Genomic DNA, 26,409 nt, shown 5'->3' on the forward strand with positions numbered 1-26,409 from the left:
AATCCCCAAACCTCAATGTTACATGATATTGCTATTATTACAGAAAACCAACAGGAGAGGCCAATAAGTGAAGAATCAAACTTTATCACTTTAAACCCAAGATTAACAGTTAAATAACTAGAAAGCATGTGACAGATTACTCCCCTCCCTAGGATTAAGGTTTTTTTCTGAAAATCCACTACCTAATTAAAATGAATATGCTGCAGGGGCTACGGAGCTCAAAACAGGACCATTATTCTCTTGGGTTTAGTGACAGTCTGAAGTCCTAATCAGGAAAGAAAGGAAGTTACTGCCAATTCCAAATATAACCCTGTGGCAGAGGGTACTAAGGCATAACGTTTATATAGATCAAACTCTTGACCAGCTCTGTGATTGTTTATTTATTAGCTATAATTTCAGCTTACTATAAAGTTGCTTTCCTAATCAGATTTCCCTCATACCACTTCATAGAAAAAAGCCATTTTAAGACACAGTACAGCTTAAATAAATGAAGTCATCACACACTTGGCTTCATTTACAAAAGAAAACAAAACCTAAAAGATTTCAAAGGTACTTTATTTTTTCAATATGCCATAATTTAATGAACAGATGATTCTTTGACTTGGCATCACTTATAAGTTGGTTTTTGAATGATTATTGTACCAGCTGGCATGACTATTGATCTCTCCATTCCTTTGGGGTGACTCTGCCAACAGGAGACAGGTTCCATTCTATTCCAATTTGTGTGGCTGTCTGTAAGAATTAAAAGACTGTCAGTTAGTTACACATATTTAAACCACAGTCCATTCTCAATTTGGAAACTTTCTTCAAAACTACAAAGAAATTCTGCTCCTTAGGTTAATAATAAATAGCAAGTCACCTGGGATATAGTGCTTTTCATAGAGGTCAAAACTAATTGCTGTCCTCATTCACCTTTCTCAACATTCTGAGTTGAAGGAAATGTTCTAAATCTGCACTGTCTAATATAGGAGTCATTGGCCATATCTGGCCATTAAGTACTTAGAATGTCTGCCAGTGGTGGGACCCACCTTTAATCCTACTACTCAGGAGACAGAGGCAGGTGGATCTCTGAGTTTGAGACCACCATAGTCTACAAAAGAGAGTTCAGAACATTTAGGACTACACAGAGAAACCCTTTCTCCAACCTCCACACACTAAAAGTACTTAGAATGTGGCTACAACACTGAGAAAATAAATTTTGAAATTTTTCTTAATTTAAAACTATATTTTACATTTTCTCTCTCTCTTAAATATTGCCTCTGTCAAGTACAACTACCTAAGAGTTTAATATCTGACTTCAAAGTTGAGGTATAGATCATATGCTTAGCTATACAAGACCCGTGTTCAATCCTCAAACCCTAAAACTAATAGTATATTTAATTTCAGGTGGGGGCTGAATTGTCCCTTTTAGTAAGATGAGGCTCCATGTGGCCCAGGGTGGCCTCAGACTTAATATGTAACTAAAGATAACACTGAACTCTTGATTCTCCTGCCTCCCTAGCATTGGGATTACAGGTGTTTACCACCACTCAGCAATCTGTTTCACTTACACAAATATATGTATTCAAATTTCAAAATTACTACTTTTAACCCAAAATAGAAGAATTAGAAAATAAGTTGTTAAGCAACATATATAGAACACTAGAATATGGACAACAAATTACATTTCATCTATCAAGAAAATTATACTCAGGTTTTGGAGGGGATTTTTTGTTTCTTGTTTTGAGACAAAGTCTGCTACGTAGCCTAAGCAGGCCTCAATCCTGCTATAATTCTAGCAGGTCTTACTCTCTCAGTCTATCTGCCTCAACCTTCTAGGTGCTGAGAGTACAGGTGTGTACTTCCAACCACACTGCCTTCTACCTCAGTTATGAAGGGAATTCTAGAAGGAAATCTGGTCCCTGAAGTGTATCCAGGAAGGTGACTCAAAATATGACAATCCAGAAATAGAAAACAAAACTGACCAATATACCGATAGATGTTTTCATCTTAACAAAGTAAAGATAACATGCTAATGATTTGTAAAAATTTGGGGGCAGGGCTGTGGTCTGAATGTAGGGTTCCGTCAATGTTACACATGTACCTTACAAGCTATGACAGCAATCTTCTAATACTAGCTGATGGCTGTCATATGGAATACAATGGGTCAGAATTTCTGTACTGCAATTAAATGATGTAAAAATTATGAAGGGAAGCATATTTAACTCAACATTAGAATTCTTTTAACTGTTATAGAGACAAGGTGTCACTATAAACACTATATATAGCCTAGGCTAACCTCATACTTGTAGTACTCTTGCCTAAGCCTCTCAAGACCTGGAATTACAGGCATACACCACCATGCTTGGGTTCCACAAATAAGATCCTTCTTACAGCTACACAAGCCAGGAAAGAGCTGCTTTGTGATCCAGCAAGCAATTTTTTACTGGAATCAGAAATAATAGGAGATGGATCAATAGATCAATGCTGAATACAGAGAGACACACACATGTTGGGTAATCAGATGATTTTTCAAATCCCTCCTTAACTAGAACTTTAACATTTTCAATACATAGACTAGATAAGAATAAAACCTATCTACATTAAAAACCACTAAGCCTTAAGAGTATAGCTCAATGGCAGAACATTTGCTTAAGATGTATAAGGCACTATATTCAATCCCTTGCACTGAAAAAGAATAATCAACTAATAATACTTACATATGTCCACACAGAAGCACAGAAGATAGCTCCACCAGCTAATATAGCATTTCCATATTTGTCATGAAAATCAGGTGTCCTCTTCTGGTGGCTCTGTCTTGCCACCACTTGCTGAATGTTTCGAACTTAAAAAAGAACACAGAGTATATGTGTCAATTATCAAAATAAAGAGAACACAACTATCAATAAGGAAAGCAAAGGTAGTGAACTCTATATACTACTATGCAAATCAACTAAATGTTAGTCACAAGAACAAGTGGCTGGGCATGGTGGTACATGCCTCTAATCCCAGCAAGATTGCTGTGAGTTCCAGCACAGCCATGGCTACACAGAGAAACCCTGTCTTAAAACAAAGCAAAGCAAAAAAAGCAAACAATGGCTCAGAGGTTGGGAGCACTCTGCTCTTACAGAGGTCCTGAGTTCAATTCCCATTAATAATATGGTGGTTGATAATCATCTATAATGAGATCTGGTGCCCTCTGCTGGCCTGCAGGCACACATATGGAAAAACATTGTATACATAATAAATAAATCTTAAAAAAAAAACAGAAATAAAGAAAGAACAAGGAAGCATCTTCTTTTTTTAAATTTATTTCTATTTTTATATATTACAGTGTATTCACTTTGTATCCCTACTATAGCCTCCTCCCTCATCCCCTAGTAAGCACCTTTTTAAATGCTTTAATAATAAGATAAACTGCTAGGCCCAGTAGCTCACACCTGTTATCTTAGCACTTTTAGAGCTGAGAGAGAATTGCCAGAGTTCAAAGGCAAATTGGCCTACACAGTGAATTCTAGGCTAGTCTGAGCTACAGAAAAAGGCTCCATCTCAAAAAAAAAAAAGAAAGAAAGAAACTGATAACCTGACACATGGACACAAACATCATTAAATAAATATAACAAAATGTTGACACAAAATGGGGGAATATTCTTCCCACAATTCTCAATGTTTTAAATTTCTGAAAATTTTCAGAACAAAAGTTGGAGCTCTCCAGAGTCAGAGGCAGGCAGATCTCTGTGAGTTCAAGGCCAGCCTGATTTATATAGTAATTTCCAAGACAGCCAATCTATATAGTGACACCCTATCTCAAAAAAAAAAAAAAAAATTGCTGGAGGAAAAGAAAAACTAGAGGTGTTATGTTAGTAGTGGTTTATTGAATACCTTTCACAAAAATTTACTCAACACTGCTCAATAACTTTAAACATACAAAGAAACATAAATTCAAAATTATCAGATTACTATACATCAAATATTTATTACCTTAAAATTATGCCCTAACGATGGTAAGCTAAATTTTAAAATAATCAGTAATGAATAAGACTCAATTATATGAGTATATAAGCCGACAAGCATATTTGTAATCCCTTCCAGGTCTCGGTGTAGACAGGAGGATTGGCAGTCAGCCTAGGGTACATGAAACTCTTCCTCAAAAAATAGAGTATAGGAAAATGTATAAGATAGAAACTTTATTATCTGGTAATTTCTAACCTAGAATTGAACATTATGCATGAAGACACAAATCACGGTAAAACAAGAAAGTAGAATTAACTGAGCACTTAGGCAAGTAAGATTTGCTTATACAGATGTAGAAAAATGAAATTAAAATGGATAGAGATAGACAGACAGATGATAGCTAGCTAGCTAGATCGACTGATCTACTACACCAGAAAGCCAATCCTGTTTGGATGAAGAACAAGGTATACAGGCAGCTTAATAAGGAATAAAACTAGAAAAGAAGTGGTAAATACCAAGAAAGGTATTAGGCTTTTTCCTTCCTCTCTAATCTAGGTATCACGTACTTATTGCTTTAAGGGTCTTTATAGGTGATTAAAGATACGGTGAAAAAAGAAAGCAATGTTGATTCAAGCTGTGATGATGGTTCACACCTGTACTCTGAGCACTTGGGAGGTATTTGTCCTCTCAGCTAATGTAGAAAAATTGCACTCGATTTTGATGCAGCCTGGGCTACAGAGTGAGACCATTTCAAAAGTAAAAACAAAATCAGTAAAAATAATAGTGTTGGGGCTGAAGAGATAGATGGCTCAGAGGTTAAGAACACTTAAAGGTCCTGAATTCAATTCCCAGCAACCACATGGTGGCTCATAACCATCTAACAGTAAGATCTGGTGTATAGGCAGAATGTTGTATAAACAATAAAAAAAAATCCTTAAAAAAAAATAATAGTATCCACATGGTATAATCCTGATAATTACCTAACCATTATATTAGCTGTTTTCCTTAGCTTTCATTTTCTCCTTTAACCAGTCACACCCAGAGAAATGTAGATCAATCGGTGTAGTACTTACCTAACATTCCCTAGATTTGATCCCTAACACAACAGAAACAGAATAAGTCTATAAAGGCAGGAAGGTCCTGTAATCCCAGCACTTGGAAAATGGAGACAAAGAATCAGGAGTTGAAGACATCCTTGGCTACATATTATGTTGGAGGCCAACCTAGTGTACTGGAGACCCTCCCCCTCGGAAAACAGCCACACCCAGAGTAAGCAAATTCATGAACATTCATAATGTATTCTGCTCCAGAACACTTAAAAGGTGGGTATGGGAATTCCACACCAGGAAACAGAAACACAACAAAATAAGCTTTAAAAAATAACCTTTTTCTACAGTATAAAGGTCCCTAAATCACTTAAAGATCAAAGAAATTGAGATTACCGAATAACTTGTTTCAACATTCTGATTTTTACCAAGTGGATTTTAAGTCACTCCTCTGTAACACTAACACACACATACAAAGATTTAGTGACCAGAGGTTGGTTAATGAAATAGGTATTATTTACTAACCTCTGTTTTACGAAACAAGATTATGAAGCTAAATCATTTGTCCAAAGTGAAAGAAATAACAAACACGGCTTGTGGCATATGAAACATCAACTGGGCTTCTATTTTTTCAAATATCCCCAAAGTACCTCAGTGTTGAGAACACAATTTGTGATGCTCCTAATATCTCTGTAAAATAAAAATAAAATTCATGGCTAGAGAAGCAAGTTAAAAGTAGTTGTGTAAGGTCACCTATATACGTTACTGAAGGTCACCTTCAAGGGTAAGCAACTATGAGCATGAATTTTTTTTTCCTCTCCAATCTACTGTATTCTCCATATACAATGCTGGTTTCAAATTTCCACGTTACTTGCCTAACTTTTAAGCAGAAAAAAAAATGACCACGATTGTTTTCTCGACAGTTAATAGTCAATTAATAATCTGCAGATGATTTCTTCAAAGCTACTTAGGGATTCCTCCCTGCTACGTTATGGTAGGTCAGTTCCTCTATGAAGGGTAACAAGTAAATACAGTCCCAAAGCTAAAAACTGTGAGGTGTCCTCCAAAGCGGTCTTCCTGGAAATCATAGGTCCCTGAAGAATGAGAAGGGAGAACTAGGCTAGGAACACAATGACAGGATGGTAAAGCCATTGTCACGGCTACCACTGTCATGGTTATCTTTCAGTGACTTGAGACCGTGCAGGGCACCGTGCACCCAGAATTAACAGCACAGGATACTGGTTGAGGAAAAGGGCACCAGAGCACGAGGACAGAAGGATCCCCGGCTACTGTACAGGATTCGCCCACATTGCTGCTCACCTGGGAGACGGCTCAGTGCGTTTTTGGCCAAGGGCAACATCGCGGAGAAGTTGGAACTGTGGTGACTACAACTGCTTCCTCGGCGCAAAATCACCCCAGCTACCCTTGCAGAGTCCTGAAAAACAAAATGGCTTGCAGTGGGGATGCCTAACGCGATTTGATGCGATCTCGCGAGATTTGGGGGTTGATCCTGTTTCCTGCGAGGGAAGAAAAAGGCCTTTGGGAAATGTAGTTTTCTATGTGCTTTTTTGGGGGGGGTTGGGTTTTTTTTGTTTTGTTTTGTTTTTTGCTTTTTTTTTTTGTCTTTTTGTTTTTTTGACTCCTTCAGGGACATTTATTTCCCAGTCAGAATCGAAGCACGGACAGGCTCCTCTGCGTGTTGAGGCCTGGGCCTCCAGACACCACACGGGGACTGGGGAAGGGGAGGGGAGGCACAGAAGATAGCTCCCAACTGTGTGAACTTGTTCCCACATTTGCCCTGGCTGGGGCCAGGGAGGGCCTGCCCAGGGGTGGTAGCACCAAAAACCAGGGCAGAGGCATCAGGCCAGCTGGCCCAAATGGAGGCAATAAATACTGACAGGCCAGGCACGAGGTTCAGGCCCCAGGCCCCAGGTGAGACAAGTAAGGCTCGGCTGGCTTTGTCCCCACGGGCTCTCTGTGGGGACAGGGGCTGAGTGCTGCCTACAAGGACAGAGAAGGCAGAAGAATGAGGCGCCCCATCCTGCCTCCTACATGGTGCTGGAGGCACTGAGTTTTGGCAGTTGACTCTCCCCTAGCTACTGGAGCCACCCCAACCCTGACCACGGGGAGGGGCAGAGCTGGCCAAACCGGCAGGAAGCAACAGCAGCACACCCCAGGCCTCCCTGGGCGGGTCACCAGGATGAGGATGGCAGACAAGGCAAGGACAGGGAGACCATATGCTCATGCAGACAGGGGAGTTAAGAGTTAGTGACGACCCCCAGTACACGTTCCACACGTTAAGGCATCATGGTTAGACAGTGACTGACAGCAATGGATGATCTGGCAAGAAGGGGGTGGGGCCAGAGGACAGACAGCCCAGCCCTTCCCGGTGCTGAGCAACCTAGCTCAGCTGGAGCAGACGCAAGGTGGGCCTGGCAACCCGGACAGTGGAAAATGTAGTTTCAAACTTCGTGAGGGCCATAGAACAGTATTTTCTAAACAGCAAGATAACGCTTTGGATAGAGGTTTAGGACCCTACAAAGGAGAGCTGAGACATGAACTTTACGTAAGGCAGCAGCTTCAAGATGGTATTAAAATTCCAGAGGTTTGGGTCTAGTATCTCTCTTCAAATTACTGTCCCTTCAATTTTTTTTTTGTCTCCTATTACCTATACTAATTGGTTTAACTTTTGAATCTTTTTTTTTTTTTTTTTTTTTTTTTTTTTTTGGTAATTTTAGAAGGAGTGGTTGAGATAGGGTCTCTCTATGTAGCCCTAGCTTTCCAGGAACTCTCGATGTAAAACAGGCTGGCCTGGTACTCAGAGATCTGCCTGCTTCTGCATGCCAAATGCTGGGAGATCAATTTGTCTTTGTTTTCTAGGGATTCCATTTAGTTTATGTACCTCTGGCATGAATACTACATAACAGATGAATCTTCTCAGGAAACTTTGTAACCTAGGTATCCCAGAAAAGGATAGAACTCACTATGTAACCCAGACTGGCCTGGAATTTGCAATTCTTCTGCCTTAGCTTCTCTAGTGCCATGATTAGAGAAATAATGTACAAGCCAAACTCTACTTCTTAGAGCATGTCCCATTATCGATAGTATAAACTTTAATCATTTAATCAAAGCATTATGCACCATATTTCTATACTTTAAAGTCATTGCTGTCCCTCTGTAATTAAAAAAAAAATTATCTTGTGGAGAAAGGAGGGATGTGTACAAAAACAAAAGAGTAACTTGTAAAGAATGCATTGTCACTATCCCGCTCTGCATAAGCTTTTATCCATTACCTTTTGTATCCACTGGTGATTCTGTACCATATTGTGTCCATATGACCACTCTGGCACATATACCTGAAGCAATCTAAGTCAGCATACAACAAAGATACTGGAACATCCATGCTTATTTTGTTATGCTTGTTTGTTTATTTATGTGTTGTTTCTTTCGACAGGATTTCATCTGTTAGCCCAAGCTAGCTTGGAGTTTATTATATAGCGAAGACTGGCCTCAGTCTCATGGCAATCTGCCTGCTTCAGCTTCCCAAGTGTTGGGATTGTAGGTGTGAGCTGCCATGCTTTTAATTTAACCATTTTAAAATTTTCCTTTTTAACTTTTGAGATAAGCTCACACTAAGTTGCCCACATTGGCTATTCACTTACTCTAAAATCCAGATAGGCATTGAACTTGCAATTCTCCTGCCTCGGTCTCCCAACTAGTCAGAATTAAGCTGATTTATAAGGCTCAGCTTAATTTTTCATCTATTATTTTCATATGTATATATATATATATATATTTTCTCATCAAGACAGGGACTTGCCATGTAACCCAAGTGGGCCTTAAACTTGTGATTTTCCTTCTTTAGTGTGTCAAGTGATGAGATTATAGGCGTGTGGCACCACCACATGTGGCATTATACTCTCTCTGTATATCCATCTCTTCTCTATTTTTTTTATGACAGAGTCTCTTGTAGCTCAGGAAGGAACTCCCTATGTAACCAAGACTGATATTGAACCCTTGACCCTCCTGCCTCTATCTCTTGAGTACTGGGATTACAGGTATGCACCACCATGCTCATCTTATTTCATACCCCCTTGTGTTGAGACCAGTTACTTTCCTGTCAACATCCATCTCCTTAACTCTCCAAATAGTGGAATTATAATTCTGTGGGGGTTTTGCTTTCCAGTAGGGCCTAAAAGAGTAAACACATAATTATGTTCCACACACTCAAAATAAATGCAACTTGGGCTTGGGATGAAGCTCTGTGGCAAAATGCTTCCCCAGCTTGCATAGGGTCCTCTACTCAATTTCCTGCACTGCAAAGTAAATACATCTAAATTATACATTGGGGTGTGTGTGAGTGTGTACATGTACTGAAGGAATACTGAGGATTGAACCTATGTCTTTACAAATGCCAATTAAATGTCCCACAAACTAACCTATACATCACCAGTGTCTTAGTCAGGGTTAATATTGCTATGTTGAAACACCATGACCAAAGCAATTTTGGGTGGAGTTGCAGGCAATTGTGAACACCTCAACATGGGTGATGGGAACAGAATTTGAGCTATCTGCAAGAATAGTATGCACTTCTTAAAAAAAGTGTGTGTGTGTGTGTGTGTGAGAGAGAGAGAGAGAGAGAGAGAGAGAGAGAGAGAGAGAGAGAGTGTTTTGGCTGCATGCATGTATGTGCACCAAGTGTGTGCCTGGTCCCTATGGAGGTCAGAAGAGAGCATCAGATCTCCTGGAACTCGGTTGTTAGCTACCATGAGTGTGCTGGGAGGATCCTCTCCAAAAACAATTAAATGTTCTTAACTGCCAAGACATTTCTTTAGCCCCTCTTCCAGAATATTATACTAAAGACGTGGTTTCAAAAAACAAAAACAAAACAAAACAAAAAAACACTTTTGATGTAAGATCTATTTCAGCCCAGGCTAGACTGGACCTCTGAACTTTTTGAATTCCTAATCGTCCTGCCTCCACTTCCACCTCCCAAATGCTGGAATTTGGGTTGTGAGACACCACGTGGGCACCTTTTTCCTTGAGACAATCTTAGATTGATTAGGCGTCCTGGAACCCCAGCAATGTAGCCAAAGATGACCTTGAACAATTGGTGCTCTTGCAAATGCTTGGATTAGAGGCTTGTGTTACTTAGGCCGCTTGAATTTCAAACAATTTTAAATGAACGCTTTATGGAGGATGATTCTATTTTTAAACATACAAGGCATTTCGTGCCCCCCCCCCCAAAAAAAAAAGACATTTCACACATGCGCACCACCGTTGAAACTTCGCTGAGCGGGACATCTATCTTTACGCATCACGAAAGGGGCGGTGCAGCCTATTCAGCGGGCCAATAACAAAGCTCCAGATTATCCTTTTCCTATTGGCTCCCGGGAACCAATCAGAAGAGAACTGTTTTTTTAGCGGGCGTCTGCCGCGCGTGACGTAATCTGAGGGGTCGTCCGGCACGGCTGAGCCAATGTAGAGCGGCAAGGGCTCGGTTCCCCTGTTCTCATGCCCCACCCTCGGACCTTAGTGAAAGAAAGTTTCGCCCTGCCGCCACGGGATCCGAGTGAACATGGCCTCGCCGAGATGGTTCTGGTGCGTGTGTGCAACCGCGGCGGTGGCACTGCTGCTGGTTTCCAAGGTTCCTTCGGCCTCTGCCCAAAGAAAGAAGGAGGTGAGGCAGTGCCTGCCAGCAGCAGGGACTTTCTCCACTTTGGGCTAGAGAGGGTCAGCTCGCTCTTTCCCTGGGAACCTTGCTGGGTGTGAGTTGGATTCCGGGTTGGGGAGGAAGTTGGCTTCACAAAAGCGGGAGCTGCAGCTTCTTTTGGTGTGGTTCTGAATCCAAAAGCAGGCTGGAGTACGTGACCAGCAGGCTTCCAGCAGCTGGGGAATGTGCAGCTACAAGTTGTGACACTTCTGGAGTTCAGACCGCTTTGAATGTTCGGCTGAGGAGCTCGTTTTGATATCCGTAAGGTATTAAATGCGGGCTTCTGCTGTGGACCATCTTGCTCACTCAGATGTATGTAAGAACTGTCATGTCAGCTCAGGAGTGGGAGAACTAGATGAGTTGAGATGATGCCAGGTTCATGCCCAATTTTCAAGCGTTCAGAATGTGTAACGCGTTCTCGGCTGTGTTCTCTGTGTGACAGACCGGAATGAGCAAACTAAGACACCCACGCACAGACCTTATGGAACAGATTGACTTTGAGATGTGGGAAACAGAGTATTCGAATTCCTTTTTTTTTTTTTTTTTTTTTTTTTTTTTTTTTGTTCTGTTTCATATGAAGCATTCTCCCACTGGAGCCCATGCTGGCTTCAGCCTCATGACAGTCCTCCTGCCAAGTGCTGAGGTTACATGTGTGAGCTGGGACATCCAGCTTTTTTTTTTTCCTAGCTTGATGTTGAGCAGTTCGAACAAATGGATCTTAGCTCTGTGTTTTTAAACGCTTGTGACTTAGAACCATATTCTTGTAGAGCTTTAAATGACTAGTAACAAGTTTGGTTTGGGGTTTTTTGTTTGTTTGGTTTGGGTTAGGTTTTTGTTGTTGTTGTTGTTTGCTTTTTCAAGACAGGTATTTTCTCTGTAGCCTTGGCTCTCCTGGACTCACTGGACACACTTTTGTAGAACAGGCTGGCCTTGAAGTCACAAGAGATCGACCTGTCCCTGCCTCCTTGAGTTAGTAACGATTATTTATATCCTCTACCTTTATAAGTAAGGAAAACCAGCCCTAGGTTTACACAATTAATTACTGTATTTTAAGTAGACTAAATCCCTTCATTCTAATGCTATTTCTTATGCATTGTGTACTTCCTCTAGGACATCAAACCATGTGTACATTTTTGAAATGCCAGTTAAACATTTCTGCTGTTAAGTTAAATCAATAAATAAACTAATTTCTGAATATTTGAATTATTTCATAAGATTAAAAACTAAGCTAAGCCTAGTGTCCCCGCCATGCTTGTATTCAAAACACTGTAGTGAAAGAGAAGCAGGAATTCAAGGTCATCCTTGGCTACAAAGTGACTTAGAGGCTAGCCTGGGCTACATGAAACCTTATTTGAAAATAGCAACAATGAAAAACTAGCAAAGGAAAACATTAAATTAGAGAAGTTAGCAAAGGCTAAAATAAAAATTACAATTATCAAAGATATTCTCTACTGAGCAGCCTTCATACTGGGCCAAGAAATTGATATGGCTTTTTTATGGTATTGAGTGTTTGTGGCATGTATGTGTACTCACTGCTTCCATGGAGGCTCAAAGAGAGTGTGGATCCCCTAGAACTGTCATTGAAGACAGTTGTGATCTGCCATGTGGGAGCTAGGAACCAGTCCTGGGTGCTATGCAAAAGAAATAAGAGCTCTAGGCTCTTCTGTGGCTTTTTGGGAGAATCCCAAGCAGGTTTTTTTTAATTATTTTTTATATTAATTACAGTTTATTCACTTTTTATCCCAGCTGTAGCCCGCTCCCAATTCCACCCTTCCTCATCTCCTCCAATGCTCCTCTCCAAGTCCATTGATAAGGGAGGTCCTCCTTCCCTTCCATCTGACCCTAGCCTATTAGGTCTCATCAGGACTGGCTGCATGGTCCTCCTCTGTGGCCTGACAAGGCTTCTCCCCCCTCAGGGTGAGGTGATCAAAGATCAGGCCACTGAGTTCATGTCAGAGACAGTCCCTTTTCTCCTTACTATGGAATCCACTTGAATACTGTGTTGCCATGGGCTACATATGAGCAGGGGTTCTAGGTTATAACCTTGAATTGTCCTTGGTTGGAGTATCAGTCTCAGAAAAGACCCCTGTGCCCAGATTTTTTGGTTCTGTTGCTGTCCTTGTGAAGCTCCTGTCTTCTCTAGGTCTTACTATCTCCCCCTTCTTTTATAAGATTCTCTGCATTCTGCCCAAAGTTTGGTTATGAGTCTCAGCATCTGCCAATCAGTTTCTTGTAGAAAACAGTATGCAGAGCAATATATAGGTTTGTTTGTATGTTTTTAACCCTCAAGTTCCTGTTTTTAAGCCATATTTGTAAGTATATGTATATGTATGGCGAAAACTCTGTAAGTCCCTTAACAGCCCCTATGTCTGGGCATTTAATAGTGTTGGTAAGGAAAATGCTTTCAAAATTTCTGAATCTATTATCTGAATGCCCACAATAACAATTTACTCTTCTCTTGAGACAAGTTCTTTTTCAAGGTCTGTGACACCACTGCCCAGCTTATTTTTTATTATTTATTTATTTATTTATTTAATGTGCATAGTGTTTTACCTGCATGTATGTCTAGATGAGGGTATCAGATGCCCTGGAACAGGAGTTACAGAGTGTCGTGAGCTGCTATGTGGTTGCTGGTAATTGAACCAGGTCCTCTAGAAGAGCAGCCTGTGCTCTTAACCACTGACCATCTCTCTAGCCCTGAGACAAGTTTTTGGTACTTATTCCAGGCAAGCCTTGAACTCATTGGGGTACCAGAATCACAAGACAAGGTTCTGCTATATAGCTAGCCTTGAGCTTTAGATCCTCCTGCCTCAGACTCTCCAGTGCTAGAATTACTGGTGTCTGCCACTGGTCACTTAGTCTTTTGTGTTTGTTTTTTGTCACTTAGTCTTTTTTTTTAAGATTTACTTATTTAATTTATGTATATAAACACTCTGTTTTTCATGCACACCAGAAGAGGAAATCAGATTCCATTGCAGATGGTTGTGAGCCACCATGTGGTTGCTGGGAATTGAACTCAGGACCTCTGGAAGAGCAGCCAGTGCTCTTAACTGCTGAGCCATCTCTCCATCACTTAGTCTTTTTAAAGATTTGCTTTTATTTTTAAGTAATTAAAACAGTATTTTAGGTATGTGTGTATTTACCTGAATGGATAAATGTAATGTGCACCATGTGTGTAGCTGGTGCCTTGGGAGGTCAGAAAAGAGCACAGAGAGCATCAGATCTCCTGGAACTGGAGTTATAAATGGTCATGAGCCTCTATGTGGGTAGTAGGAACATAACCTGATACCTTTTTATTTGTTTATTATGGTACAGTATTCTGCCTGCATGTGTGCCTGCATGCCAGAAGAGGGTACCAGATCTCATTGTAGATGGCTGTGAGCCAATATATGGTTGCTGGGAATTGAACTCAGGACATTTAGAAGAACATCCAGTGCTCTTAACCCCTGAGCTATCTCTCTAGGCCCTGGAGATGTTTGGGTTTTTGTTGTTGTTGTTATTTTTATTTTTGCCTGTATGTATGCATGACACTTGTATGTAGGGGCCTGTGGAGGCTGGAAGAGGACATTGGATTACCTGGAGCTGGAGTTACATAAGTGGACTGATACAGGTTATGAGATTGAGGGCTCCTCTGGAAAATCTGAGCTCTCTGTCAGGTCCCTTAAATTCTGTTTGTTTGTTTGTTTGTTTGTTTTTTATGGGTAGGGGGAATCAAGTGCCGTTTCATACATTTGGGCCAAAAGATAAATAGCTGACATAGGTTCTCTGTCATCATACGGGATGTGGGGATTAAATTTAAGTCATCAGGCTAATTACCAATGAGCCATCTCACTGGCCCTGCCTAATCTTTTAAAATAAGTGAGGGGTTCTTTGCTGTTTGTTTTGAGACAGGAGCTCCTGAACCTAGCCCAGGATAGTGCCAATTTTTTTGAGGAGCTGAAGATGACCTTGAACTCCTGATGCTCCTGCTTTTACCTTAAGTGCTGGATTATAGTTGTGTGCTATCAAGCCCAGCAGAAGAAGTGAAAGGTTGGGCTTTTGGGTTTTTGATTTTTTGAAACAGAGTTTGTCTTTGTAGCCCTGGCTATCCTGGACTCATTTTGTAGGCCAGGTTGGTTTGGAATTCACAGTAATCCATCTGCCTCTGCCTCTCTTAGTGCTGGGATTAAAGGTGTGTGCTACAACCACTTGGCCAATAAAATTTTTTTAAATGGTCTGATTCTAATTCCCTTTTATTCATGCCCACTGTTTAGACTTGGAAATATATTGCATTAACTACTTACCAAACAGTCATTTAACTCATTCTTTTTTAAGTATACGGAGGAAAATTATTGTAAACAAGATACAAATAAAACAAAGAAATACTGGTAAAATTTTAACTCAATGTTTATTTTATGTTTAGTTAGGAAAAAAATGTTTCCCAGGATCCATGTTTTTATGTCAGATCTCTACCCAAGATTCAGGGAAAAAATGTAGTATGGTGATATAATTCACTGTTTTTAATAACTTACTTTTACTACTGTGTGTATCAACCACTATGCAACCAAGTAACGAATACTGTTACCAGAAGTCAGTGTTCCAGATTAGAGATGTAGCTCAGTGTTAAGAGCGCTTACCAATAGTGCACAAGGCCCTCTTGACCTGTTTTTATGCTTGCAGAAGTGTAACATGAAAAACCTGAAAACCTCTTAACCTACTTTGTAGCGTATAAAAAGCGCCTCTCTAACCCTTATATTCTGCTTCAACCAGCCATGTATCGGCCTTGTATTTTTTTTTAAGTTTATTTATTTTGGGTGCTGGAGAGGTAGCTCAGTGGCGTGTGCTACTTTTGCAGAGGAGCCAAGTTCAATCCCTAGCACCCATGTCAGGCACCTTACAATCACCTGCAACTCCAGCTCTAAGGAAGACGGCTCCTCTGACCTCTGTGGACACCTGATGCATTACCTAACTCACATGCATATACCTATACACAGAGATACGTAACTAAAAAGAAATCTTTATTTTGTGACTCTGAGTGTTTTCCCTGCATGTATGTATGTGTAACATGTGCATGTAGTACCGAAGAGGCTGAAAGAGGATGTCAAATCTCCTGACCCTAGAGTTACTGACAGGTGTGAAGTACCATATGGTGCTGGGAAATGAACCTGTGTCTCCTAAGAACAGCAAGTGTTCTTAACCGAGCACGACCAACAGAGCTACCTCCTCAGGCAAGACCATGCCTTAAAACAATTTGTGTTTATGGGTGTATGAGTACCTGTGTGAGGGAATGTGTACCTGTGTGTTGGGGTGCCTATAGATGCTAGAAGATGGGGTCACATTCCCTTGGAGCTGCAGTTACAGGTATTTGTGGGCTGTTTGATTTGCGTGCTAGGCTCTGCACTCCAGGCCTTACGCCTTCGTTCTGTATCAGGTATACTGAATTAAATGCCTTTCTGATTGTTCTTCTACACTTGTACAAATGGCTCCGCATGTATTACTTGGCTGGGAAAACTTTTCCCTCTTCTCTACCACCATATCCCTACTGCCTGTGTTGTTTTTAGAGTCAAGAATACACTGACCTTCATTTCATTAGGCCTCCTTCCCGGCGGTACTGGGATTTAAAATGTGCACCAGTGCTCCTGGTATTTCCAGTTCTTTAAGTCTTGAACTTTTCTCTGATGCCTAAGATACAGTAAATGGACATGAATTTAGCACATGATACCGACATGGTTTGTAATGGCCTTTTCCATTAATCTGTGAACATCTTGAATGCAGAAACTTAATTTTTCTTTCAATAAGTGTTAATGAATCAAAGATTGATGGTCCACTCCTGTAATTCCATCATTTGAGAGGCTGGGGGGGTGGGCTCTGAGTTTCAGGTTAGCCTGGGCTGTACAAACCACACCCAACTTATGCACTGCTTCACCATGCATGGTAGGCAAGCATTTTACCAACTGAGCTACATCGCCAGCCAAGGCCGCATCTTAAAACAATTTTTATTTTATTTATGTGTGTGTAACTGTGTGAGAGTATGTGTACATGTGTGTTGATTCCTGCATATACCAGAAGAGAAGAGTCAGATAGATCCTTTGGAGCTGCAGTTTACAAGGATTTGTTGGCTGTAGGTTTTCTGTTGTTGTGAAGAGACACCATGACCACAGTAACTCATATAAAGGAAAACATTTGATCAGGAATAGCTTACAGTTTCTAAGTCCATTTTTTGTTGGGTTGTATTGTATTGTATTGTTTTGTTTTTGAGACATGGTTTCTCTGGGAAGCATTGGCTGTCCTGGACTCGATTTGCTGACCAGACTGGCCTTGAACTCACAGAAATCCACCTGCCTCTGCCTTACTGAATGCTAGGATTACAGGTGTGTGTTACCACTCTTGGCTAGAGTTCTATGTCTTGATCTGCAGGTAGCTGAATGAGACTATGTGCCACCTGGGCATAACAAAGCCCGACCCCACAGTGATGCATTTCCTCCAGCAAGGCCACACCCACTCCAACATGGACACACTTCCTAATAGTGCAGCTCTCTATTGGCCAAACATTGAAACACATGAGTCTGTGGGGGCCATACCTATTCAAACAATCACATTCCACTCCCTGGCCCCATAGGCTTGTAGCCATACAATAATGCAGAAATTCATTCAGTCCAACTTCAAAAGTTCCCATAGTCTATGACAGTATCAAGCTTGTTTAAAAGTCCAGAGTTCAAAGTCTCTTCTGAGATTCATGCATTCTCTTAACTGTAATCTCCTGTAAAATAAAAAAGCAGATCATATACTTCGAACATATAATGACACAGGATATCCATGATTGAGCAGCAAATGCCTTTATTGCTGAGCCATCTCTCCAACAGATAGGGGTCTGTGTGTGTGTGAGTACTGAGGATTGAACCCATCTCTTTACAACTGCCAGTTAAATGGCCTACCAACTGATTTTTATATATCCCTAATGTCTTAGTCAGGGTTATTATTGCTATGTTGAAACACCATGATTCTAGCAACTTGGGGAGGAAATTATTTATTCAGCTTATACTTCTACATCACAATTCCTCATCAAAGGAAGTCAGGACAAGAACTCTAACAGGACAGAAACCTGGAGGCAGGAGCTGATGCAGAGGCCAAGGAGGAGTTCTGCTTCCTGGCGTGCTCCCTATGAGTTGCTTAGCCTGCTTTCTTATAGAACCAAGACCACCAGCCCAGGGAGGGCATCACCCGCAATGTGTTGGTCCCCCTCACATCCATCACAGTGGGTGCTAGTTTTTAAACTCTTCTTTATTTGGGATTCCTTAAGCCTCTACCTCCATTCCAACTCCCAACCCTAAAAAGAAGGTTAAAAGGGAAAGGGCACGTAGACCTCTTTAGACTTAGTTATGATTGGTTAGAGTCGTCCAGTTCTTTGGGAAAATACCAATCTCAATCGTCAGGATATCTAGCAGACCAGCTAACTATCAAACAGCAAATGCAGCAGGACAAACAAGTCAGCCTCTTCCTTCTCTGTCCTTCTCCTGAAGCCCCTTTCTCCAACTGGGCTCTGGTATTTATACTCTCCCAGAGTCCTCAGAATTCCACTAACTCCAGCTGGCAAAAACCATTCCCCTCTTGGAGCCACACTAGGATATTATCAGCTGTGGATAAACTAAGGCAGTCCCTTATCCCACACTTGGGATTAAAACAAAAACCTGTTTGTTGTAGATATAAACATGTCTTTGTTTTGGTCCCAGGTGTGGGATGTGGGACTGATTCAGATGGTCCACAGCAGCAGACTATTTGCCTCGTGTGGGCTCTGAGAGGAGCTCTTTGCCAGGTGCAGAGAGTTTGAATCTGAGGTCTCTGGAGAAAGAATAAATGCCAGAGCCCGGAGAGTGTGGAGCTCCAAGAAAGAACAAAACTGCTCGTGCTTCTCCCTGCTGCTCCTGGTTGATGTAATGAGAAAAGAAGTTGGAGATCTCCTGAAATGAGGATTGAACTGGCTCCAAGGAACCTGATGACGGAAACCAGCATGAAGTAGCTAGGAGAACTTCACCCCCTCTTCAACTAACCCTTTTTTTTTCTCTCCTACCTGGTGTTGGGGTGTTGGAAGGGATTGGGGTGGAGTAGGGAGAAATCGAAATAAAAATGTAAATAAAAGAGTTTTTTTTAAGTACACCTGTTTACATAATATAACTGAGTTTTTAAAGAAACCAAAACTTCCATTACAAATCACTAAGAAAATGCCCTACAGGCCTGCCTACAGCCCAGTCTTACGAAGGCATTTTCCCAATCGTGGCTCCCTCATTTCTAATCACTCTAGCTCTTGTGTGCCAAGTTGATATAAAACTAGCCAGCACACCCACTTTAAAACAACAACTTCTGGGGGCTGGAGAGATGGCTCAGCAGTTCTGAGTTCAGTTCCCAGCAACTGCATGTTGGCTCACAACCATCTATACTGGGATCTGATGCTCTTTTCTGGCATGCAGGAATACATGCAGATAGAACGCTCATATACATACATACATACATAGTTTTAAAGAAAGCCTTTAAAGTGGGCTTTACCCCAGATTGAACCCAAAGCCTCATGCTTAGTTAGTAAACACTGCCACTAAGCTGCATCTTCTGGTGACCATTTTTCTAGGGTTAGGATTTCTCCTCTGTAGCCCTGGTTGTCCTGGAAACTCATACTATAGACCAGATTGGCCGTGAACTCCACTTGCCTCTGCCTCCCAAGTACTGGGATTAAAGGCGTGGGCTACCACCTTTCAGTTGGCATTTTCTGTCTTGATTTTTATCCTTTTTGCTTTTGTGGATTTGTGCGTGCATGCACGTGTGTGTGTGTGTGTGTGTGTGTGTGTGTGTGTGTGTGTGTTGTCATTGGTTTTGTAGCCTATATTAGTCTTAAACTTGCTGCACTGTTGAGGATGAACCTGAGGTCTGGGTTTTCGTACCTCTACCTCTCTAGGGCTGTGGATTCGTTTTGTTTGGTTTGTTTTTGAGACAGGGTCTTACGGAGTCTAAGATGACCTGGAACTCAATATTTAGAAAATGACTTTGAACTCCGGATCCTTTTTCTTTAACTGTTTTTGTTTTTATTTTTAATTTCTTAGCTTTCTTTGAGACAAGGTCTTAACATATACCTCATGCTGCCCTAAAATTAATAATTCTCCTACCTCAGCCTTCTGAATGCTGAGATTATAGATACATGCCATCATACTTGGTGAGATTATATTTCTTTTTTTTTAATTTTTATTTAATTTTAATGTGTGGGTATCTTAGTTAGAATTTCTACTTCCATGAAGAGACACCATTACCACAGCAACTCTTCAAAGGGAACACATTTGATTGGGGCTAGCTTACAGTTTCAGAGGTTTAGGCCAATATCATCATGGTGAGAAACATAGTAGCATGCAAGCAGACATGGTGCCGGAGGAGGAGCCAAGAGTTCCTATTAATTTACTTACTTACTTAATTACTCTACAACCTGATCCCAGCCCTACCCTCGTGCTCCTTTCCCCACCTCTCCTTCCACAAGTTACCAACCTACCCTGGCACCTAAAGTCAAAGCAGGACTATAAGGGCACCCTCTTCCATAGAGACCTGACAAGGCAGCCCAGCCAGGGGAAGGAGATCCAGAGTCAGAGACAGCCCCAGTGGGTTTTTGTTTGTTTGTTTTTGTTTTTTAAGATTGATTTATTCTGTATTCAGTGATCTGCCTGCATGTGTAACTGCAGGCCAGAAGAGGGCACTATATCATTATAGATGGTTGGGAACCACCAAGTGGTTGCTGGGAATTGAACTCGGGACCTCTGGAGCAGTGCTCAGAGGTTATTTGAGCCATCTCTCCAGCCCCAGAGTGTGCTTCTTATATGCAGCATAATGATGGATCCTGCTTTTCAAAACTGTTCCGTTACCCTGTGTTTTTATTGGGGAGTTGAGTCTATTGATATTGATAGATATTAATGACCAATGATTGTTCTTATTTTGATACTGGTTTTGTTAGTGTTTGTGTGTGTTTCTCTTCTTCTTCTTTTTGCTAGTGTGGAATTATTATTTCCTGTGTTTCCTTGGATGCAGTTAATCTCCTTGAGTTGGAGTTTACCTTCTAGCTTTTTCTGTTGGGTTGAATTTGTGTATATATATTGTTTAAATTTGCTTTTGTCTTGGAATATCTTATTTTTTCCATTCATGTGATTGAGAGTTTTGCTGCATATAGTATTATAGGTTGACATCTGTGGTCTCTTAGAGGCTGCAAGACATATGTCCAGGCCCTTCTGGTTTTCAGAGTCTTTACTGATAAGTCTGATGTAATTCTGGTAGGTTACTTGACCTTTTTCCCTTGCAGCTTTTAATATTCTTTCTTTGTTCTGTAGATGTAGTATTTTGATTATTATGTGGCAACAGGATTTTCTTTCATTTTTTTGTTTTTGTTTTGTTGGTTTATCAAGACAGGGTTTCTCTGTATAACAGCTTGGATGTTTTGGAGCTCTCTTTGTAGACAGGCTGGCCTTGAGCTCACAGATTCATCTGCCTCTGCCTCCCAAGTGCTGGGCTTAAAGGCAGGTGCCACCATGCCCGGCTCCAAGGATTTTCTATGATTTTCTTGAAAATATTTTCATGACCTTGGTGAAGGGACTCCTCACCTTCTTCTCTTCCTATTACTCTTAGGTTTGGTCTTTTCATAGTATCCCAGATTTCCTAAATGTTTTGTGTCAGGAACTTTTTAGCTTTAACATTTTCATTGACTGATGATCTATTCCTTCTTCAATTGCACCTTCTGTGCCTGAGATTTTCTCTTCCATCTCTTTTGTGTTGGTGATGCTCGCATCTGTAATTCTCTTACCTAGATTTTCCATCACCAGGATTCCTTCAGATTGTGTTTTCTTTATTGTTTCTATTTCCATTTTAAGGTCTTGAACAGTTTTATTCATCTTCTTCACCTGTTTAATTGTGTATTTCTGTATTTCTCAAAGGGATTTATTCATTTCCTCTTTAAAGGCCTCTGGCTATTTGATTGTATTTTCCTGTATTTCTTTAAGGGATGTATTCATTGCCTCTTTAAAGGCTTCTAACATCTTTATAAGGTTGGATTCAAGGCCATCTTCTTGTGTTTCAGCTGTGTTAGGATATCCAGAACTTGCTATGGTAGAATAGCTGGGATCTGGTGGTGCCATATTGTCCTGGCTCTTATTGATTGTGTGCTTATACTGGCCTTTAGCAATCTGGATGTCCTTGGTATTGGATAAATGTTCCTGATGCAGAACTCCTCACAAGCAGACAAAACACTCATACCCATAAACTGAAATAAAATTTGAAAAATAATTTTAAACGAAATATCCCAGTTGCAAACCCCTCTACCCCCCAAAAAAGATCAAGAAAAGAGATGGGGATGAATTTTAGCTGGGTTTAGGAAGTGTGTAAACTGAGAATGGAGCAGATGGCAAAAGGATTAAAAATGCTCTCTTTGCTTGCAGTCTGTCTCTTTCAGTAATTATCTGTCAATTATGTTTCTAGGTCTGTTCAGTTTCAGTTTTAATTGAAGGACAGAGTTGTAAATATATTGCTGAAGACCAGTTAGATATGTAGAAAGGCTAAAAATAAGATTTTTTTTTTTTTTACAAGAGTAAGCCCCAGTGGACTAGGACAGAAATATAATCAAGGTTTTGAAGAAAGGGGTATATTTTAGAGAAATCTGAACTGGTGATGCTTCTGAAATTCAACATAATTTAAATGACAGAAGTAGTTTTGGTAGTTCAAAACTACCAGATTTCCATATTCTTTCTGACGAGGGAGATACAGTGACAGAATTCATAGTGGTTAAGATTTACGCTTCTTTGCAAAAGCTAGTAGAGATAAATAAATATGTCTGGGTGTGGTGGTACATACTTGTTACAACAGGACTTGAAAGTCAGAAGCAGTAGGATCTCTGTAAGCTTAAGCCCAGCCTTGTCTTCATAATAAAGTTCAGGGTTAACCAGGGCTACATAATAGAAGAGAGAAAGATAGTTTTCTAGGAGTGAATGTAAAATCAGCACTTGGGGTACCATAGCAAGAGGATCATGAGGTTGAAGCATGATTTGGCTATATAATGAGCTGAAGGCCATCCTGAGCTATAAAGAGAAACTCAGTCGCAAAACAGAAGAAAATATAACCAAAACCTTTCAATATAAGTTGAACAAAACATAAATCTTCATGTGTTTATCACTTTGTCCCATTCTCTGGCGAAGAGTTAGGTTATCCTCAAACTTGCAAGTAAGGTTACACTCAAAGTTGTAGGAATTCTTCTGCCTCTACCTTCTGAGTGATGGAATTATAGGTGTAAGCCACCATGCCTAGCTTCCTTAAAAAAAAAAAAAAAAAAAAAAAAAACAGGGCCTCCCTCTATATTCTAGCCTGTCCTTGAACTACCATTCTTCTCAGCCTACCACTTGATATAACAGATGTATACCCTCTCACACAGCTTTAAAATTTTCCCTTATAAAAGCTAATAAAAAGCCACACCTTTAATTGCAACAATCAAGAGGCAGAGGCAGGTGGCTCTCTATGAGTTCCATACCAGCCTAGTTTACATAGGGATTTCAAGACAGCCTGGACTGCATAAAGAGATCTCATCTTAAAAATAAACAAACAAAAAACAGCAACAACTAAAATCTTATAGAGGTAGAAAGACGGATCAGAGTTCAATTCCCAGCAACAACATGGCAGCTCACAACCATCTACAATAGGATCTGCTGCCCTCTTGCCGTGTGCAGGTATACATGCAGACAGAGCACTCAGATAAAATACATAAACTTTTTAAAATACCCATATTTTAATACCCATATAATAATAGACACAATAAAAGATAGCATGAAAGAAGTGTCTAAAAATTACTAAGATGTGGGGCTGGAGAGATGGCTCAGTTTTTAAGAGCACTAGGTTCTTGCAGAGGAAGGTTTAGTTCCTAGAACCTACATGGTAGGTTCCTTTAACCCCTTTAACTTCCTTTAACTCCAGTTCCAGGGAATTAGATGCCTTCTTCTGACCTCTGACAATAGCAGGCACAGACATAGTACACATACATACATTCAGATAAAACATTAATACACATGAAATTTTTTAATCTTTAAAAAAAATGAAAAATAATTTCTGGTTTGGAGAGATGGCTTACTGGTTAAAAGTGCTTCCTGCTATTTCAGAAGACCTAGATTTGGATCTCAGAATCCACGTGAAGCTGCTCATAACTGCCCGTGACTCCAGTTCCAGGGGATCCCACACCCTGGTCTGGATAATTATAGAGGAGTTTTAATTCAGAATATGGCTGATCTGGCAAGAGATCACATCTAAAGACCTAGGTCAATCTGCTATACAGCAAATTTTAGGTAAAGAAAAGCTTAGGTTCAGTCATGGTGGTACACACCTTTAATCCCAAACAGCAAAGGTAAAGTTAGTTTGTGGAAGGAAGCACCCTTGTTTAAAAATGATGATTAGTTGAGTGGCAGAAAAAGTGACAAATCAGAGAAAGATTAGATAAACTAGGATATGACCAACTCTCAAGAGAAGACAAAGGAAAAGAAAGCTACTTAAGGAGCAACACAGAGAGAGAGGAGGCAGTTTTTACCAGGACAGTAATAGAGACAGATTGCAGAGAAAAAACACAGGTATGAAGATGGAATGAGCCAGAGAATAAGGAGCTGGAAGATGAGAGAGCAGATTGCTGGAGTTAGTTTGAGGCCAAGCAGATCAATTTAGAAGCTACGAGAAAACCCAGATTGAAGTTAGCTGAGAGAGAAGACTGAGCCAGAACTGCTGAGTTGAACCAGCCAGTCGAGAGCTCAGAAAGAACAAGAAAGGGTGAGCTTATTAAGCAATAATTCTTAGAAGCTGAAAACATTCTAGACCTAGGTTAGATTATACAGAGGCTAGAAGATTCCAGGACTAGTCATGGGTTAGCAAAAACAGGCAGTAAGCTTCCAAGACAACAGTAGAAACAAGCAAATAAAAGTTTTTTATACACATAATTAAAAATAAATGAGTTTTCAAATAATTGGGTTTTTTTCTTTTTTTTAATTTGTTTTTTCTTAATTATAGCTTATTCACTTTTTATCCCAGCTGCAGCCCCCTCCCTCATCCCCTACCAATAGCACCCTCCCTCCCTCTTCTCCCAAGCCCTTCCTCCATTCCACTGAGAGGGGAGGTCCTCATTCTCTTCCATTTGACCCTAGAATATCATGTCTCATCAGGACTGGCTGCATTGTCTTCCTCTGTGGCCTGGTAGGGCTGCTCGCCCCTCAGGGGGAGGTGATCAAAGAACCAGCCACTGAGTTCATGTCAGAGACAGCCCCTATTCCCATTACTAGAGAACCCACTTGGATACTGAGCTGCCATGGGCTACATCTGAGCAGGGGGGTTCTAGGTTATCTCCATGCATGGACTTTGGCCAGAGTATCAGTCTTGGAAAAGACCCCTGTGCCCAGAGTTTTTGGTTCTTTTCTCCTTATAGAGCTCCTGTCCCCTCCAGATCTTTCTATCTCTCTCTTCTTTCATAAGATTCCCTGCACTCTGCCCAAAGTTCGGCTATAAGTCTCAGCATCAGCTTTGATACCCTGCTAGGTAGAGTCAGAGTCCCTCTTTGATTGGCTCTTGTCCTATTCCCTATTTTCTAACTCTTCCGATGTCCATCCTGTTTGCCTTTCTGATGAGGATTGATATTCTTACCCAGGGTCCTCCTCCTTGCTTAGCTTCTTTAGGTGTACAGATTTTAGTATGTTTATCTTATATGTTTAATATCCACTTGTAAGTGAGTATACACCATGCTTGTCTTTCCGCTTCTGGGATACCTCACTCCGGATGATATTTTCTAGATCCTACCATTTGCCTGCAAATTTCATGATTTCCTTGCTTTTAATTGCTCTGTAGTATTCCATTGCGTAAATGTACCACAATTTCTGTATCCATTCCTCATTTGAGGGACATCTGGGTTGTTTCTAGTTTCTGGCTATTACAAATAAAGCTGCTACAAACATGGTTGAGCAAATGTCCTTGTTGTGTACTTGAGCATACTTTGGATATATGCCTAGGAGTGGTATAGCTGGATCTTGAGGTAGCACTATTCCTAATTGTCTGAGAAAGTGCCAGACTGATTTCTAAAGTGGTTGTATAAGTTTACATTCTCACCAGCAATGGAGGAGGGTTCCCCTTTCTCCACAACCTCTCCAGCATGTGTTGTCACTTGAGTTTTTGATCTTAGCCATTCTGATGGGTGTAAGGTGAAATCTCAGTGTCGTTTTGATGGCTAAGAACATTGAGCATTTCTTGAAGTGTTTCTCTGCCATTTGATATTCCTCTGCTGAGAATTCTCTGTTTAGTTCTGTACCCCATTTTTTTAATTGGATTATTTGGTTGGTTGGTTGATGTTTAACTTCTTGAGTTCTTTACATATTCTGGTTATTAGCTCTCTGTCACATATAGGGTTGGTGGAGATCCTTTCCTAATCTCTAGGCTGTCATTTTGTTCTGCTGACCGTGTTTTTTAGAGAAGCTTTTCAGTTTCATGAGTTCTTATTGATTGTTGCTCTTAGAGCCTGTGCTGTTGGTGTTCTGTTCAGGAAGTTGTTTTCTGTGCCAATGAGTTCAAGGCTCTTCTCCACTTTTTCTTCTAACTGGTTTTGTGTGTCTGTCTGATTTTTTATTGAGGTCTGTGATATGCTTGGACTTTAGTTTTGTGCAGGGTGACAAATATGGATCTATTTGCATTTTCTACATGTAGATATCCAGTTAT

At 40.6% G+C, this 26,409-nt stretch overlaps 2 protein-coding genes across 3 annotated transcripts in view; one reads left to right on the forward strand and one right to left on the reverse strand.

The window, feature by feature from the left end:
- Nucleotides 1-536: 536 nt before the first annotated feature.
- On the reverse strand, nt 537-6,460 carry LOC110541909 (cytochrome c oxidase subunit 7B, mitochondrial). Its single transcript, XM_021628591.2, has 3 exons — nt 6,300-6,460; nt 2,700-2,824; nt 537-732 (listed from the first exon to the last, which is right to left on the reverse strand). Exons 1-3 carry the CDS (start codon nt 6,337-6,339, stop codon nt 655-657), a joined length of 243 nt encoding a protein of 80 aa, XP_021484266.1. The 5' UTR covers nt 6,340-6,460; the 3' UTR covers nt 537-654.
- Nucleotides 6,461-10,420: 3,960 nt separating this feature from the next.
- The window catches only part of Magt1 (magnesium transporter 1), a 52,363-nt gene continuing 36,374 nt past the window's right edge, over nt 10,421-26,409 (forward strand). Inside the window, exon 1 of one of the 2 annotated variants that reach the window (XM_060375429.1) lies at nt 10,421-10,659. In XM_060375429.1, coding sequence (XP_060231412.1) covers nt 10,558-10,659 — 102 coding nt within the window. In that variant the 5' untranslated portion in view covers nt 10,421-10,557. The remainder of the gene's footprint in view (nt 10,660-26,409) is intronic. The other variant, XM_060375430.1, reaches the window with a different exon arrangement.

This window comes from Meriones unguiculatus, chromosome X, assembly GCF_030254825.1.
Source record: "Meriones unguiculatus strain TT.TT164.6M chromosome X, Bangor_MerUng_6.1, whole genome shotgun sequence".
Classification (NCBI taxonomy): Eukaryota; Metazoa; Chordata; class Mammalia; order Rodentia; family Muridae; genus Meriones; species Meriones unguiculatus.

Coding starts and splice junctions, on each gene's coding strand:
- LOC110541909 (XM_021628591.2), bottom strand. CDS start 6,339: ATGTTGCCCTTGGCCAAAAACGCACTGAGCCGTCTCCCAG. Junction 2,825..6,299: donor CGCACTGAGCCGTCTCCCAG/GTGAGCAGCAAT, acceptor TTCTTTTTTAAG/TTCGAAACATTCAGCAAGTG. Junction 733..2,699: donor GTGCTTCTGTGTGGACATAT/GTAAGTATTATT, acceptor TAATTCTTACAG/ACAGCCACACAAATTGGAAT.